The 17670-nt window shown below is 42.2% G+C and overlaps 1 protein-coding gene across 2 annotated transcripts in view; it reads right to left on the bottom strand.

Moving 5' to 3' along the window:
• Positions 1-17670, bottom strand: part of CNBD1 (cyclic nucleotide binding domain containing 1) — a 152950-nt gene that overhangs the window by 57482 nt on the left and 77798 nt on the right. For both annotated transcript variants that reach the window (XR_013840516.1, XM_079983140.1), the window contains exons 5-7: positions 15597-15742; positions 5536-5687; positions 1514-1648 (exon numbers count right to left, since the gene is read on the bottom strand). Coding sequence is in view for 1 of the 2 variants with exons in the window: in XM_079983140.1 (XP_079839266.1) it covers positions 1514-1648; positions 5536-5687; positions 15597-15742 (433 nt within the window). In the remaining variant the exon portion in view is untranslated. The remainder of the gene's footprint in view (positions 1-1513; positions 1649-5535; positions 5688-15596; positions 15743-17670) is intronic.

Below are 17670 nucleotides of genomic sequence, written 5' to 3'. Positions count from 1 at the left end.
GTACTGATTGTTTGAAGCGTAAGCTGCTGCTTAGCAAAATCAAAAGCATCTGAGTTGTGAATCAACAAGAAGAACCCTTCAAGGAGACGTGGTTCCAATCTGAGATTAACAGGATTTGGTTCCTGCTCACACAATACACCCATCAAGTATACTTAAGAGGGCATTTAGCTATTGGGCATTATAGGGTTTAACACTTCAGTCTTGTAACATTTTTAAAAGGATTTTTAGTATATGAGGCTAAACAAAGACCTAGTAAAGCATACTATTGGTCTGACTAAATATTAACAAACTGTGGTCACCCATAAAACCTAGGAAGTGGCGTCAGAGGCGGAGCTAGCTGTTCTGGCACCCGGAGCAGCGCACATGTTGTGTACCCAGGGGTGGGGCTAGCCACCCATGGGAGCCCCGCCCAAGGCAATGTCCCCCCCCCAGAGATGACACCCGGGGCGAGTTGCACCACCGCAGCCCCCTTCATCCACCAGTGAGTAGAGTTCACCAAGCCATTATTTAAGTGGAAGCCAGCACCCTCTCCTCTACTCCCCAACACCCTTTTCATATTTGCTTGGGGATATAGGGAGAGCTCTCAGAACAGTGTGCAGGTGAAGGAGATTGTTTATCTGCAAACAGAAACACGTGCACTCATGGAACAATTGACTTAGCACAGCTACAGAGCTACAGTTCCCTGAGTTCCCTGGGAAGAGGGATTGATTGTTTCAAAACAAACCCACTGTGGGCTCTAGACTAAAACCCATTGAACTCAATGAGGCTTACTTATGTGTAGGTGACAATTTGCTTGTTGTCCTCTTGCTCCTCCCCATAGCTTTTCCCATTTGTGTCATGTCTTACAGATTGTAAGCCTACAGGCAGGGCTAGTGTCATTTTTCAGTTTTTAGGCACTTTATGTTGGCAATTACAATGAGCTCAAAGCAATGTTTTGAAAATCAGGACTTTGATGTAGCATTCACTGAAGACCTGCATAACGTAGGACTCCCCAATCCTTTGGGAGAAGCTCAGTGGTAGAGCATCTGCTGTGCATGAAGAAGGTCCCAGATTCAGTCCTGGCATTTCCAGGTAGGGCTGGGATTCTCCCCTGTCTGAAACCCTGGAGAGCCACTACTAGTCAATGAGTAGACAATACTGAGGTAGATGGGCCAGTGGTCTCACTTGATTTCAGGCAGCTTCCTATCCTCCTGTTCTGAAGCATCCCATTAGGCACGAATTCAGCCCACCAATTTCGCTACTTGCCCGGGACTGAAAAAATTAAGAGAGCCTGTTAAGTGCCTAACAGGCCAGCAAATGGCTGCTGGAGTGTCCATCTTGCTAGGTTTTAATCAAGCTTTTATCCAGAGATGTAGCTTCAAAGCAACTTTCTACTGCAACTCATTGAAACAAGACATAGCTTATAGAAGACAGCAGCTTCTACACATATACGCACAATATATATTTTTTAAAAAGCATGGCCATTTTTTTGTTCTTGCCAGGTGCACTTAAGATTTTTTAAAAGATTGCTTACCTCTTTTACTCTTAAGTAATCTGTTGATGAGATTTTGAGAAAGTCGCAGTTTTCTTCCGTAACAATTGTGAGCACATTGTGATGCATCTTTGGAGGAAGAGGTTCCAAAGTTCCAAAGCAACTTCCTATACCAAACTTCAAAAACATTTTTAAGAGAAGAAAAGGAGTGAATTCTAGCACCCCTTTGTGTTTCTTTTAATTGGGTAAATCATACAACATAAAATATTATCAGTGCATTTTCCTTCATGTTGCTTTATATTACAAGCAAAATAAAATTATACACTCCCTGAAAATTCAGTTTATAATAATGTCTAGGGATGACAGGTATATTTTGCACAAAACACAGAATGGCATTATTACTTGGCTTAGAGATAGGAAGATAATGAAGCAGAAAATGGAATATGTTTTATGATCATTCATCTATCACACCTACCGATACCATTATGAGCATTATTTGCTACAATATCTTTTTGCATCTTTCATCGTATAAACAAACCTGAGAATATTTATATTGAAGCCTGACATAGATATTCATTGACATAGATGTCATGGTCACACTTCAAAACAACCTTGACAGATTAGAGAACTGGGCCAAAACAAACAAGATGAATTTTAATAGGGAGAAATGTAAAGTATTGCACTTGGGCAAAAAAAAATGAGAGGCACAAATACAAGATGGGTGACACCTGGCTTGAGAGCAATACATGTGAAAAGGATCTAGGAGTCTTGGTTGACCACAAACTTGACATGAGCCAACAGTGTGACGCGGCAGCTAAAAAAGCCAATGCAATTCTGGGCTGCATCAATAGGAGTATAGCATCTAGATCAAGGGAAGTAATAGTGCCACTGTATTCTGCTCTGGTCAGACCTCACCTGGAGTACTGTGTCCAGTTCTGGGCACCACAGTTCAAGAAGGACACTGACAAACTGGAACGTGTCCAGAGGAGGGCAACCAAAATGGTCAAAGGCCTGGAAACGATGCCTTATGAGGAACGGCTAAGGGAGCTGGGCATGTTTAACCTGGAGAAGAGGAGGTTAAGGGGTGATATGATAGCCATGTTCAAATATATAAAAGGATGTCACATAGAGGAGGGAGAAAGGTTGTTTTCTGCTGCTCCAGAGAAGCGGACACGGAGCAATGGCTCCAAACTACAAGAAAGAAGATTTCACCTAAACATTAGGAAGAACTTCCTGACAGTAAGAGCTGTTCGACAGTGGAATTTGCTGCCAAGGAGTGTGGTGGAGTCTCCTTCTTTGGAGGTCTTTAAGCAGAGGCTTGACAACCATATGTCAGGAGTGCTCTGATGGTGTTTCCTGCTTGGCAGGGAGTTGGACTCGATGGCCCTTGTGGTCTCTTCCAACTCTATGAGTCTATGATTCTATGATTCATTCATTTATTAAAAGTATTAAATAAAAATTAAATTCATATATCCCACCCTTCTTCCCCAAAGAGTGCCCGAGTGGCTAACAACCTAAAATCCGATAAGATCATATCCAAAAGCAATAATTAAAAGTGACAGTTTAAAAATGTATCAAGCCTTAATGTTCCGATTCCTTTCCAAAGGTCAGGCCAAATGAAAGCACCTTTTCCATCTGAACTATGCTAGGGAAGGGAATTGCCTGATCTTCCCTAGGAGAGAGTCCCATAGACACACTGCTTCTGTGGAGAAAGCCATCACTGACATTTTGCTTTGCCCCCCCCCCCCTTGTCATCTGTGGCAGTGCTACTCAGAAGTGGACAGTGCACCACTCACCTGAGTTATGTTTGAAGAAGTTGCTGCAGTATACTGGGATAGAAATGAGGAGTGGCAAGGTTGGTATGGTGCAAATGGCCTAACAGAACCAATCGGGTGTTTCTGCTGCTGCATTTGCACCACACTGACCCTGCCAACATTGAAACCAACCCTTGCCGGAGGGATTTTTTAAAAAGTCCTTTTGATTGGACTCTAGCACTGTATTGAATTGAAGGAATGATACTTAGGTCACAAAAATCATTTGGAGAATCCCCACTTCCGGATCAGGTAGACAACAGAGAGGGAGTTACTATAGAATACCTAAAGCAGAAGTGGATAACAAGTGGCGCTTCAGATGTTGTTAAGCTACAACTTCCATCACTCTCAACCAGCATGGCCAACAGCCAGGGATAGTGGAATATGTATTTCAACAACATCTGGATTGGCCACAGGTTAGCCTCCCTCACTTAAAAGACTAAATGATAGTTAAGAGTCTACTGAAAACAGTAAGGAAAGGAATTGGTTTGTTATCTAAAAAGGACTCGGTTAAGTATCCTTCCATATCTAAGATGACCTTTATCAACCCACTATTAAGTACCTTTCAGCATTTCCATTACAGAAGTCTACATTCTGAAGGAATAGGTTGTTTGGAAGACTGCTGCAGGCTGAGACACAGTATACAAGCCATCCCGGCCTAAGCCTCCACCCTGCCTTTTTTTTTAATCAAACAAAATCCACTCTTTTATGTGGTAGTGAACAGCATGACAAAGCAAAACTTGAGAGCATGAGAGTGCATTTTGTTTTTTTTCCCTTAAACATTTCTAGGAAGTAGAAATTACTGAAACATTGCTAATTATGAAAAATCTGCTTATGCTCCGACAGGAAAGCCGAGGCAAATGCCAGGAAACTCATCTGTGTGTGTGTGTGTGTGTGTGTGTGTGTTGCTTCCTCTGCTTATCTAGGATAATTTTATCTCAACATGCTCTGTCAGTCTCATATGGCTGCATAAAATTGTTGCCCAGAAAAAGACTCATTTAGACAATTAAATGCAGTATACTTTGGAGGGATTGGATAACTAATATTATACTTTGCCTACAGTAACAAAAACTTCAGCAAAAGCTGTCACTGAGAAACACATTAAAAATGGGATTTTCTTTCTGTTCTTAGAAAACAGCTCTGGCGCACCTCTGGCAATCTGTAAGAAAGATCCAATTTAGACAGAAAGAATAAAAGGAGAATTAATCTTTTCTCCTTGTCATTCTTGCCCAAGGTCAGCTATCTTATTTTGGTGAGCTAGCTGGAAGAATTCTCAAAGACCCTCTTTTTGTGTGCCATTTGCTCCTGGATCCCTGAGGCATTTGAAATTTGTTCATTGTTTGTTTGGATGAGACCCTGCATGAGACACAATAGCTTTAAATGCTTGAAAGGTAAGCCTGGTGGCATCTATTCCAGCTGGCTGATGTAAGCTTATTGTCTGTGATTGTAAGTGACAACACCAACCACACAAAAATCAAACAACTTCCTCTAACCTCTTCATGCCAATCAGAGCAATTCACCTCACAAAAGAAGACAGGAGCGAGGCTCACAGCTTTCTACATTATACCAGATGACTAAAAAGAAAATCTTGTGCAAAAACAACAACAACAACAACCCTCAGTTTCCTGTATGGTTTTCATGCTCTCCTCTATTGTTTTTAAAGGGATTGATCAGGAACCTGCAGCCCTCCAGATATTGGTAGACTCTGACTTCCACCAGCCTCAGCCAATAACCAGGGATGATGGGAGTTGTAATTCCACCAGGAATGCTGCTAGGGCCATAGCACTGCATGACCCCAAATGTAAGTACAGTACTACAGTGGCTGTCAGCTCCTTCAACTAATCTTCTCTTATTCTTTTTTACCTTTTAGAGAAAAACTGCTTCAGAGGGTTGGGGAGAAACTCAGGACAGGTTTGAGGAGTACACAAGGGGAGGAGTGGGAATTTTCCCCCATTATGCAAGGATGAATCCTTGCATGGATAGAATATTACTTAATGCTACATTGGGTACAAACCCAAGACTAGCAGTTCTCATATTTTACCAGAGTCACACATGTGTATGAAAGCTAAAACATACATTTTAAAAATCCGCTCGTAAACTACAAAGGCATTTTAGACTTTTTAACATGTTCTGCATTTATTTACCATTTCTGAACAATTGTGCACCACGAAGGAAAATTCTGAGTGTCAAACTGGCTTTCTCAGTTGCCACTGCTTTCACTTGCTTACTGGCAATGCTGCTGTTATAACTCACCAACGTTTGGGATGTTGATTGAGGTTCTTTCGCTGAACCACCACTCTCAGCAGTAGCTGAAACAAAATCGCCTGCAATTGTTCTTTTGTAATACTTTGTCAGTGGTCGAAAGGAGCCTCTGAGTACTGTGTAGAACTCTTGGCTTGCATCCACTAGAATTGAATTTTTTTAAAAAAAAATTCTCAGGTTAGCATAGAAAAGCAAACAAACTGGCATACCCACAACATGATACAAACACAACTCATCACATTTGCAGTTTAGCAAACGTACTTGAACATTTTTGTACAACTCATCTTCCTGCTGCTGCTGCCAAATGTAGAACATAAATGTGCATCATTTGGGGACACTGCCATCTAAATCAGTAGTGGGGAACCTTTTTCAACCCTAAAGCTACGCTTCCCCATGGGCAACCTTTAGGAGGCTGCATGCCAGTGCTGGGTGTAGCCAGAGACAAAAGAGGGAGGAGCAATAGCCATTATGCTTATGTTTGTACAGTCAGAGATTTACACACAAACACAAACACTCTCTCTCTCATCCATCCTCCATCCAGCTAAATATCAAGGATTAAGTCTTGCCAGGCAAAATCAGATGGGGGGCATAGAACAAAGTTGATAAGCAGTGTGGTTGGAGAGGATGGCACTGCCTGGAAAGAGCCCTGAGTGCTAGACAGACACCCTGAAGGCCACATTCAGCCCAGGGCCTGAGATTCCCAACTCCTGATCTAAATTAAGGATATATATGACCCACAGTCATAGTTAAAGCTCCGTATAGGTCCGTATAAGGTCCATATAGTTAAAGCTATGGTTTTCCCAGTAGTGATGTGTGGAAGTGACAGCTGGATCATAAAGAAGGCTGATTGCCAAAGAATTGATGCTTTTGAATTATGGTGCTGGAGGAGACTCTTGAGAGTCCCATGGACTGCAAGAAGATCAAACCGATCCATTCTTAAGGAAATCAGCCCTGAGTGCTCACTGGAAGGACAGATCGTGAAGCTGAGGCTCCAATACTTTGGCCACCTCATGAGAAGAGAAGACTCCCTGGAAAAGACCCTAATGTTGGGAAAGATGGAGGGCACAAGGAGAAGGGGATGATAGAGGACGAGATGGTTGGATAGTGTTCTCGAAGCTACCAGCATGAGTTTGACCAAACTGCGGGAGGCAGTGGAAGACAGGAGTGCCTGGCATGCTCTGGTCCATGGGGTCACGAAGAGTCGGACACGACTAAGCAACTAAACAACAACATGACCCACAGTATGGAAAGGTCTAGCCTAAACTGACACATCATGTGACCCAAGCTGACTGTAGTGTACTTGTCATATACTATGGCCTGCCAGATTCTCAGGGCTTCCTGTCTGGACTGTTAGACTACAATACATGGTTGGTGGGTTATGTTGGGCCCGGAGGGCCACAAGATGGGTGGGCTTGGGTGAATCCCTTGCTCATTCACGTGCAAGTGTGAAGGTATATTGGCATCAATTCAACACCCGAGCACTGTGTGTCCTTTTCAACTCAACTTCTCCTCATACTGAGCTTCAAGTTATATTTGAATCTTAAAACTATAGTCTGTCAGGTGTGAATGATTAAATGGAAAAGACATGAAGTCCTCATTGGGATGTCATGTATATGGGGCTCAGAATCTCTATCAACTTGCCTCGTGTCTTTTTTTTTTTCAGGTTCATGGAGTCATATCTATGTTTGAACTCTCCCTGTTTACCATGGACAGCTCCTTTTTTAAAAAATTACCTCTTTCAGCTGAATCTATGTCCTTCTTTTGCCCCTCCCACTTTTTGTCCTCTAAGGTAGCCCTGTTAAAATCCTGTTGCTGTGAGCCACTAGAGTTGTCATTATTCTGGGTTCAGCTCTGCCTCCAGAGTTTCCTAGAAATTAGACTTTTCAGTGGCAGGTGAATCCATCTTGTCTCTAGTATGCATACATATACTGTAAATGCATACACATGTATACTAAGGCATCGTGCAGCACACAATCTGCTCTGCCATGCACCAGTGAGGTTCACTGTGAAGTATTAATAGCAGATCAGAGTACACTTGTGTTTTTCTAAGCTATCTTTAAACAAACATGTCCCTTGATTTAAAAAAAACAGTGCAGGATAGGCTGTTGCAAAACAGATAAATGGTTTTTAGGATCGTGCGCATGTTTGCATGAAATTTTAAACTACTAATATTATTTATTGATTATATTAGGCCCCATTTACACTGTACATGTAAACAGTATTGTACCACTTTAAATAGATCATCGCATAGTCCAGAGAATCCTGGGAAGTGTAGCTTATTAATGAGGGAGGAATTCCTCTAAGGGAGGAATTTGGTGGATGCATTTCTGCTTGCCAGACAAAACAATCTCCCCTCTTCCCCTCCCATAATGTTGTGGGGGTTCTCCTGACCCCCAGAGCTAATTTTGGGAGTGTGGGGGAGAGCCCCATTGAGACTTGCTGCACTGGCTCCCGCTAGCACAACTCTTCAGCTGAATCAGGCCCTGGGAGTTGTTAGAAGTCCTCTATTCCCATTACAAAGCTACAGTTCCCAGAATTCCTTAGGAAAAGGGATTTATTGTTAAGCCACTGTGAGAATTGCAGTAGTGGTGGGGAATCGTGAGTCTCTGAGTAACTCTCAGCACCCTTAAAAAACGTCAGTTCCCAGATTTCTCTGGGGAAATTTGTGACTGTTTAAAGTGTCATGGTACTGCTTCAATTGTATAGTAGATGAACTCTTAATTTCCTTAAAATTCTGCATAAAGTAAAAGCCAAACACATTATATATTTGTATTTTAGAGAGGTTTGGAGAAAATAAAACTGAGAGCAGTCAGTGAAATACAAATATATTTTTTTTGGTATGATGGTTTAGCATATAGTTTGACTATAGTTTCTTACAAGAAAAATGGAACATGTTTGAAGTAAATTACTCCCCATGCTTTCTCCCCTTTGAGGACACCTTGTTAAAATTGCATTAGTGCAAGTTGCAGGAGGTGTCCTTCTTCAGAGATCAACTTCCTTTAGTCCCAAAGTCAGTAAAAATGAAATCTTTTCAAGAAAGGGAGGCAAATATATATTGACGCTAATATGTGTGCATTTAAAAGCACACCTGTGAACACTGCTGTACCAAGTAGCCTGCCATTTCACGTTTGTAAGGTTCATTTGAATGGCTGATAACAGACTGTATGACAATTCTGTTTTTTCTATAATGTCTTTAATATAAAGAATAAACCTCTCTTGAGCAATGGAGAACTGCAGAGTTAAGTAAATATACTGTAGCACAGCATCCATGAAACAATGTGTAATAGGGGGAGAGGAAGGGTGTGAAAAGCATTTTCCTGATTTCCATCTGTGAAATGAGGTCTGGTATAGAGCCAGTTTTGAACTCCCTGTCATGACATCAAGGTGTCTTTGGTTTAATGTATGCAAGACCTTCTTTCTGCCAATTGCAAAACAAATCAGAAAACTATTGCTCTCGACATTTCAAAAAGGTATCAAATTAGGGAGAAGACCCTTATTACACAACATTATTACAACAACACAGCCCCAATTGTTCATGCGTTTTGGCTTTCCTGAAGCTGTGCCTGTACAACGTACTCGGGAGATTAAAGACTTGTCTGGCGTGTATTATTTTTATCAAGTCATTTTTACTTAGTCAAAAATCAATTTTGTGTTTATTTTTAGCTTGCCAAATCAGATGAGATTGAAAATATTGCTTAACCAGGTTCAAAGAACTGGAAAAGATTGCACATTGATGCAAAGCAGCTTTTTCTTTGAAGGCACGATGTGACAGACTGAGTCATTAAGATTAGCTTTTATCTCATGCACACATTGGCGCTCAGCAATTTTAGACCTCTTTCTGCATTGCCATACTGTGTTTTTAACTGAAAGTATATTAAATCAACAGAGCACCTAATTCAACAGAACAGGACTGTCCCAGTGGCCAAGATACCAAAGGAGATTTGGATGGAGTCATTTTATTTTTCCAAATTTACACCCATGCAAGAAAGATGCCAGTATTCATCACTATCAAATCAGGCACAAGCTTTGACCTTAAAATTGTCCTTTTTATTATCTCAGCTTAATTTATGCTAATGTAGTCTTTGTCTGCTTAGCTTACAATTCAGTCTATTAATAACATGTCCTTCAGTTGCTATATTTCCTTTAGGTGACCTGTTTCTGATAAAGGTAAAGGATCAGCACAATCTTAGCCATTACGAATCAACATTTTTTGGTGGATTCAAACTGAAATGATACTAGTGGAAGCATTGCTGTGTAATCCTTGCTGGATGATAAACACCTGAACTTAACAAGGATGGCGTACAAGACTCCAGTGACACTGTAGGAGACCACAGAGGAGAGGTGAAAAATTCTGAATGACCTTGATAGGCTGGGGGAGGATTATAAAAGAGCTGGGAGTACTGGCATTAAATTGAAGAAGCTGAATAGTTGCACAATGTGAATAAATTTAAGCACATAAATACAAAAGTGGACATAGTTGGCTGAATTTAAACCTGACTTTAGACTCCACCTACATGGTGCCTGTTTGGTGGAAAAGGGAAGGAACTTCTTGGTGCCTACTTGTCATGGTACTGCCAGTGAATGCCGGGGAAGAGCAGGAAGTGGCAATGGAGGAAAGAGAGGAAAGCCAGGAGGCAGGAAGGCCCTCAGATGCTGAAGCAGAGCCCCAGCACCGCACAGGAAGTTCTGGCACCAATAGTGGCACCGTCTGCCAAGGAGAGGAGAGAGTTAAAGAGGAGGGGGGAGAGGCATCACATCACATGAAACTTTTTTTGTTGGAGAAGAAACCAGCGTAGGCCACTCCCAGAATCTGAACCGGAGGATTCAGATGCATGATTGTAATACACTGCCTGTTGTTGTTGTTGTTTAGTCGTTTAGTCGTGTCCGACTCTTCGTGACCCCATGGACCAGAGCAGGCCAGGCACTTCTGTCTTCCACTCCCTTCCGCAGTTTGGTCAGACTCATGCTGTTAGCTTCAAAGACACTATCCAACCATCTCATCCTCTGCTGTCCCCTTCTCCTTGTGCCCTCCATCTTTCCCAACATCAGGGTCTTTTCCAGGGAGTCTTCTCTTCTCATGAGGTGGCCAAAGTATTGGAGCCTCAGCTTCACGATCTGGATACGTTTAATCTTCTTGCAGTCCATGGGACTCTCAAGAGTCTCCTCCAGCACCAGAATTCAAAAGCATCAATTCTTCGGCGATCAGCCTTCTTTATGGTCCAGCTCTCACTTCCATACATCACTACTGGGAAAACTATACTATACGGACCTTTGTTGGCAAGGTGATGTCTCTACTTTTTAAGATGCTGTCTAGGTTTGTCATTGCTTTCCTCCCAAGAAGCAGGCGTCTCTTAATTTCGTGGCTGCTGTCACCATCTGCAGTGATCATGGAGCCCAAGAAAGTAAAATCTCTCACTGCTTCCATTTCTTCCCCTTCTATTTGCCAGGAGGTGATGGGACTAGTGGCCATGATCTTCGTTTTTTTGATGTTGAGCTTCAGACCATATTTTGTGCTCTCCTCTTTCACCCTCAATAAAAGGTTCTTTAATTCCTCCTCACTTTCTGCCATCAAGGTTGTGTCATCTGCATATCTGAAGTTGTTGATATTTCTTCCAGCAATCTTAATTCCGGCTAGGGATTCATCCAGCCCAGCCTTTCGCATGATGAATTCTGCATATAAGTTAAATAAACAGGGAGACAAAATACAGCCTTGTCATACTCCTTTCCCAATTTTGAACCAATCAGTTGTTCCATATCCAGTTCTAACTGTAGCTTCTTGTCCCACATAGAGATTTCTCAGGAGACAGATGAGGTGATCAGGCACTCCCATTTCTTTAAGAACTTGCCATAGTTTGCTGTGGTCGACACAGTCAAAGGCTTTTGCATAGTCAATAAAGCAGAAGTAGATGTCTTTCTGGAACTCTCTAGCTTTCTCCATAATCCAGCGCATGTTTGCAATTTGGTCTCTGGTTCCTCTGCCTCTTCTAAATCCAGCTTGCACTTCTGGGAGTTCTCGGTCCACATACTGCTTGAGCCTTGTAAAATTTTAAGCATAACCTTGCTAGCATGTGAAATGAGTGCAATTGTGCGGTAGTTGGAGCATTCTTTAGCACTGTCCTTCTTTGGGATTGGGATGTAGACTGATCTTCTCCAGTCCTCTGGCCACTGCTGAGTTTTCCAAACTTGCTGGCATATTGAGTGTAGCACCTTAACAGCATCATCTTTTAAAATTTTAAATAGTTCAGCTGGAATACCATCACTTCCACTGGCCTTGTTATTTGCAGTGCTTTCTAAGGCCCATTTGACTTCACTCTCCAGGATGTCTGGCTCAAGGTCAGCAACCACACTACCTGGGGTGTACGAGACATCCATATCTTTCTGGTATAATTCCTCTGTGTATTCTTGCCACCTCTTCTTGATGTCTTCTGCTTCTGTTAGGTCCTTACCACTTTTGTCCTTTATTATGGTAATCTTTGAACGAAATGTTCCTGTCAGGGAACTGCCATCAGTGCCGGAGGGAGAGAGCAAAATCCAGAGGGATTCCAGAGAGCGTCCCGGGATTGGGAGAGGCAGCCCATCTTCTGGGGAAGAGAATCAGCATAGCACCAGTGGAGAAGGGGGGCAGATGGGGGAAGCGGCGAGGCGGTCCCATGACTCCTTGCTGGGGACCAGCGGGGAGAGTAGAGGTCCTCCGCTGCCTACGCCCTCCTTGCGCAGAAGGCTTTCGCGCAGAGAGAGTAGGAGGAGACTAGGCATCAAAGAGCTTCTTTGCTGGAAGAAGTTTAAGAAACGCCCACTGATGGATTCTGCCAGCGATTGAGACAGCCACGGGTGAGTGGCTGTCCGGACAGAAAAGGTTCACTCAGGCAATACACCCAGGTGTTTGCACCGGCTTACACACGAGCAACCCCTAGAACCATCACAGTTCCTTTCATATCTCCAATTTTATTGAACAGATCTCTGGTTCTTCCCATTCTGTTGTTTTCCTCTATTTCTTTGCATTGCTCATTTAAGAAGGCCTTCTTGTCTCTCCTTGCTATTTTTTGGAAATCTGCATTCAATTTCCTGTATCTTTCTCTATCTCCCTCGCATTTTGCTTGCCTTCTTTCCCCCGCTATTTGTAAGGCCTCATTGGACAGCCACTTTGCTTTCTTGCATTTCCTTTTCATTGGGATGGTTTTCGTTGCTGCCTCCTGTATAATGTTGCGAGCCTCCATCCATAGTTCTTCAGGCACTCTGTCCAGCAAATCTAAATCCTTAAACCTGTTCCTCACTTCCACTGTGTATTCATAAGGGATTTGATTTAGATTGTATCTTACCGGCCCAGTGGTTTTCCCTACTTTCTTCAGTTTAAGCTTGAATTTTGCTATAAGAAGCTGATGATCTGAGCCACAGTCAGCTCCAGGTCTTGTTGCTGACTGTATAGAGCTTCTCCATCTTTGGCTGCAGAGAATATAATCAATCTGATTTGGATGCTGCCCATCTGGTGATGTCCACGTGTAGAGTCGTCTCTTGTGTTGTTGGAAAAGCGTGTTTGTGATGACCAGCTTGTTCTCTTGACAGAACTCTATTAGCCTTTGCCCTGCTTCGTTTTGCTCTCCAAGGCCAAACTTACCAGTTGTTCCTTTTATCTCTTGATTCCCTACTTTAGCATTTCAATTGCCTATAATGAGAAGAATATCCTTCTTTGGTGTCACTTCAATAAGGTGTTGTAAGTCTTCATAGAATTGGTCAATTTCAGTTTCTTCAGCACCAGTAGTTGGTGCATAAACTTGGATTACTGTTATGTTAAAAGGTCTGCCTTGGATTCGTATCGAGATCATTCTATCATTTTTGAGATTGCATCCCAGTACAGCTTTTGCCACTCTTTTGTTGACTATGATGGCCACTCCATTTCTTTTGCGGGTTTCTTGCCCACAGTAGTAGATATGATGGTCATCCGAACTGAATTCGCCCATTCCCATCCATTTTAGTTCACTGATGCCCAGGATGTCAATATTTATTCTTGCCATCTCACTTTTGACCACATCCAACTTACCCAGGTTCATGGTTCTTACATTCCAGGTTCCTATGCAATATTTTTCTTTACAGCATTGGACTTTCCTTTCACTTCCAGGCATATCCGCAACCGAGCGTCCTTTCGGCTTTGGCCCAGCCCCTTCATCAGCTCTGGATCTACTTGTACTTGTCCTCCGCTCTTCCCCAGTAGCATGTTGGATGCCTTCCGACCTGAGGGGCTCATCTTCCAGCGTCATAACTTTTATATGCCTGTTGTCTTTGTCCATGGGGTTTTCTTGGCAAGGATACTGGAGTGGCTTGCCGGTTCCTGCTCCAGGTGGATCACGTTTGGTCAAAACTCTCCACTATGACTTGTCCATCTTGGGTGGCCCTGCACGGCATAGCTCATAGCTTCTCTGAGTTCTTCAAGCCCCTTTGCCACAGCAAGGCAGTGATCCATGAAGGGGGCACTGCTTGTACATATGTAAAATAAAGAACTGTATATATCTCTGAGTGAGCAGAGGTACTTATTTCAAAGAGCGTTCGCAAGCCATCACACTACTGAAGACTTAAAAAAATTCTTGCAGGCATACTAATCAAAGTTTGATTTTATAGTTTGAACTGATTTTAACTTTTTAAAAAATATTATAGCTTTGTAAACGGCTTAGAAATAATTGCAGATAAGCAATATATAAATTGTTTAAATGAGTACATTACAAAGTTGCTTTCACGGGCCTCCCTTCCCTCAGAGGGCCCACCTCCTCCTCCTGCCTCTGACCATTCATGTGCCGCCTCCTCTGGACCCAATGAGCACCACCTCCAAGAGAGAGAGAAAATGTATATGAGGTTATTGCTTCTTTTCCTTGCTGACTTCCTTGCAGAGGACAGATGAGAAGGCAACAAGAGAAAGAGGAGGAGAAGGAGGACCACAAAGTGTGGGGGAACAGCTGTGGGACAAGAAGGTGCCAAACGAATCCTGATGCAGCTATCCCTGTCTATATATTTCAGCTTCTAAAGTCAAGACTCTGCACTTGGTCATGCTCCACCATCTTCCTTTATCTACAGAAGCAAAATGTCATAGTTCTGATAATAACAAAGGGCCCCTCAGGACTGCCATGTGACTGCCCCAAATCTTTTGCAGGAGCAAACAGTATTGAAATTTGAATCATGTATGATTGCTCCAACAGCACAAATCAACATGAATGCACAATGAAAAGCATTTCTGGAGGGGGCCCAAAATCTGAAAGATGAGCTTTATAACAGGACTCAAAATCATCAGTGGCATATCATGTGATGGTACCTCAGTGAGGAGGAATGTTTTCGTCGTTGATCTTGCCATGTCATCAGTGTACACGGTGCCTTACAGAGTTCCATAAGAAACAGACCGGTCCCTGCCTCCCATGAGCTTACAAGATCAAAGATAGAAGAAAAGGGAGAAAGGGACAGACTAAGGGAGGAAGAGAGGAATCAGGAGTGAATGCCTATACTCACATACAGTTGGGAATGAGGGTTAAGAGCATATATTAAAGGCCACATAGAAAAGGAAGGTTTTGGAGTGGAATCTGAAGGAAGGGAGAAAGGTGGTTAATTTATATGGGGGAAAAGGGTTTTAATAATGGGAGGAATAGAGATTACCTCATAAGTAAAAGAAAATTGCAGAATCTAATCACAAAGGAATATATATGATATCTGAACTTTCCTTTAAGCTGTTTTTCACATGCGTAAGCAGTTTTTTACATGCATCCTTCTCATAGAATAATGACAATTCTCTTCAGATTTGGGGGAGGAAGGAGGACTTAAAGACTGCTGCAGACATTTAAGTCAATGTTACAAGAGAACATTAGGCTAAAGGAACCTGGCATATCTAGAAGTCTGAAGTAAAAGTCAGGGGCTCTTCCTATAATTGCTGTTCACAGAAAAACAGCTCTGAAATCACAATACTAAAAACTTACTGATATAAATAAAATGTACACCCAGCTCAACCTTCAAAGGAGCAAGCTGTTTGGATAGCAGACTTTTAAAAGATTTACAGTATGTGGCTGTGTTTATCCTACCTGTGCTTCCTTTCAACCAGTATTCCCTTGTGACAATTTTACTAAGCTGCTTCAGCTCTGCATCAGAAAGTTGATCACTAATGCCAGTAATTATTTTCATTGTCTTATGTACAATCTCATGTTCTTCTGAAGACCTTCGAATAGGGCTGCAAAAACAGAGTTACATGGAAGAGAGAATATCACCAGTTTTGCATATGTTGCCATCCATCAGTTGCCTAGAAGGGAGAATTTCATCAGGTACAGATGTCTGAACTTGTGAACTTTTAAAAAGGCTGTGAGAAGCCCAAGGTGGTGTGCTAGTGGGTAGGGTATAGGTGCTGTGGTTCACAAATTCATTTGGATTAACCTATTCAGGTATGCTATGAGTTAGGGATGGGGTGGGTGGGGATATATATAATGTAATAATAATACAATCATAGAGTTGGAAGAGACCACAAGGGCCATCGAGTCAAACCCCTGCCAAGCAGGAAACACCATCAAAGCACTCCTGACATATGGTTGTCAAGCCTCTGCTTAAAGACCTCCAAAGAAGGAGACTCCACCACACTCCTTGGCAGCAAATTCCATTGTCGAACAGCTCTTACTGTCAGGAAGTTCTTCCTAATGTTTAGGTGGAATCTTTTTTCTTGTAGTTTGGAACCATTGCTCCGTGTTCGCTTCTCTGGAGCAGCAGAAAACAACCTTCCTCCCTCCTCTATGTGACATCCTTTTATATATTTGAACATGGCTATCATATCACCCCTTAACCTCCTCTTCTCCAGGCTAAACATGCCCAGCTCCCTTAGCCGTTCCTCATAAGGCATCGTTTCCAGGCCTTTGACCATTTTGGTTGCCCTCCTCTGGACAAATTCCAGTTTGTCCGTGTCCTTCTTGAACTGTGGTGCCCAGAACTGGACACAGCACTCCAGGTGAGGTCTGACCAGAGCAGAATACAGTGGCACTGTTACTTCCCTTGATCTAGATGCAATACTCCTATTGATGCAGCCCAGAATTGCATTAGCTTTTTTAGCTGCCGCGTCACACTGTTGGCTCATGTCAAGTTTGTGGTCAACCAAGACTCCTAGATCCTTTTCACATGTACTGCTCTCAAGCCAGGTGTCACCCATCTTGTATTTGTGCCTCTCATTTTTTTTGCCCAAGTGCAATACTTTACATTTCTCCCTGTTAAAATTCATCTTGTTTGTTTTGGCCCAGTTCTCTAATCTGTCAAGGTCGTTTTGAAGTATGATCCTGATCTCTGGGGTGTTAGCCACCCCTCCCAGTTTGGTATCATCTGCAAATTTGATCAGGATGCCCTTGAGTCCATCATCCAAGTTGTTGATAAAGATGTTGAATAAGACCGGGCCCAAGACAGAACCCTGTGGCACCCCACTAGTCACTCTTCTCCAGGATGAAGAGGAACCCCTCATGAGCACCCTTTGGGTTCGGTCAGTCAGCCAGTTACAAATCCACTGAGTGGTAGCATAGTCCACTCATAATAATCCACTGAGTGGTAGCATAGTCCACTAATAATAATAATAATAATAATAATAATAATAATTTAGTTCACATTTAAAGGTGAACCTACAAAATTCATACTAGTTGAAGCAACATACAAACTGAAACGCAGCCATCTTTTGAAATTCACACTTCTCTGAATTTCGCACTGCGTTGTCCAGCCAAGCAATGTGTAAAAATTAGCATCTACTAGGGTAACATGTGCATGAAAATGCATATATTAGTGAAAACAGCACAAAAACATTGCTTTGCAAAAATGTTACATTGTGCAAAACTGCATACAAAAATGTGCATATTGGGAGAAATTTGCACTTAAATCTGATTAATTTCATAAAATCTATATGCTGCTTTATTGTGAAAATAAATTAATCTCAAAGCAGTTTACAAAAAGAATAAAACAATAGCATTATCAATAAAAACAGTTAAAGTATCTTTTAAAATCGCAATATATAAATTAAAAACCAGATTAAAATACATGTCAACTTTCTACGTGTTCTAGGCTTCTACTATTGTCACAGGAACTTGGAAATAAATCATAAACCAATGTGGAACTTAAGATAAGAAAAAATAGAAATGG

This window comes from Podarcis cretensis, assembly GCF_951804945.1.
Source record: "Podarcis cretensis genome assembly, chromosome: 7".
Lineage (NCBI taxonomy): Eukaryota > Metazoa > Chordata > Lepidosauria > Squamata > Lacertidae > Podarcis > Podarcis cretensis.
Note: the sequence above shows the minus strand (reverse complement) of the source record. Positions and strands in the feature narration are given on the sequence as shown.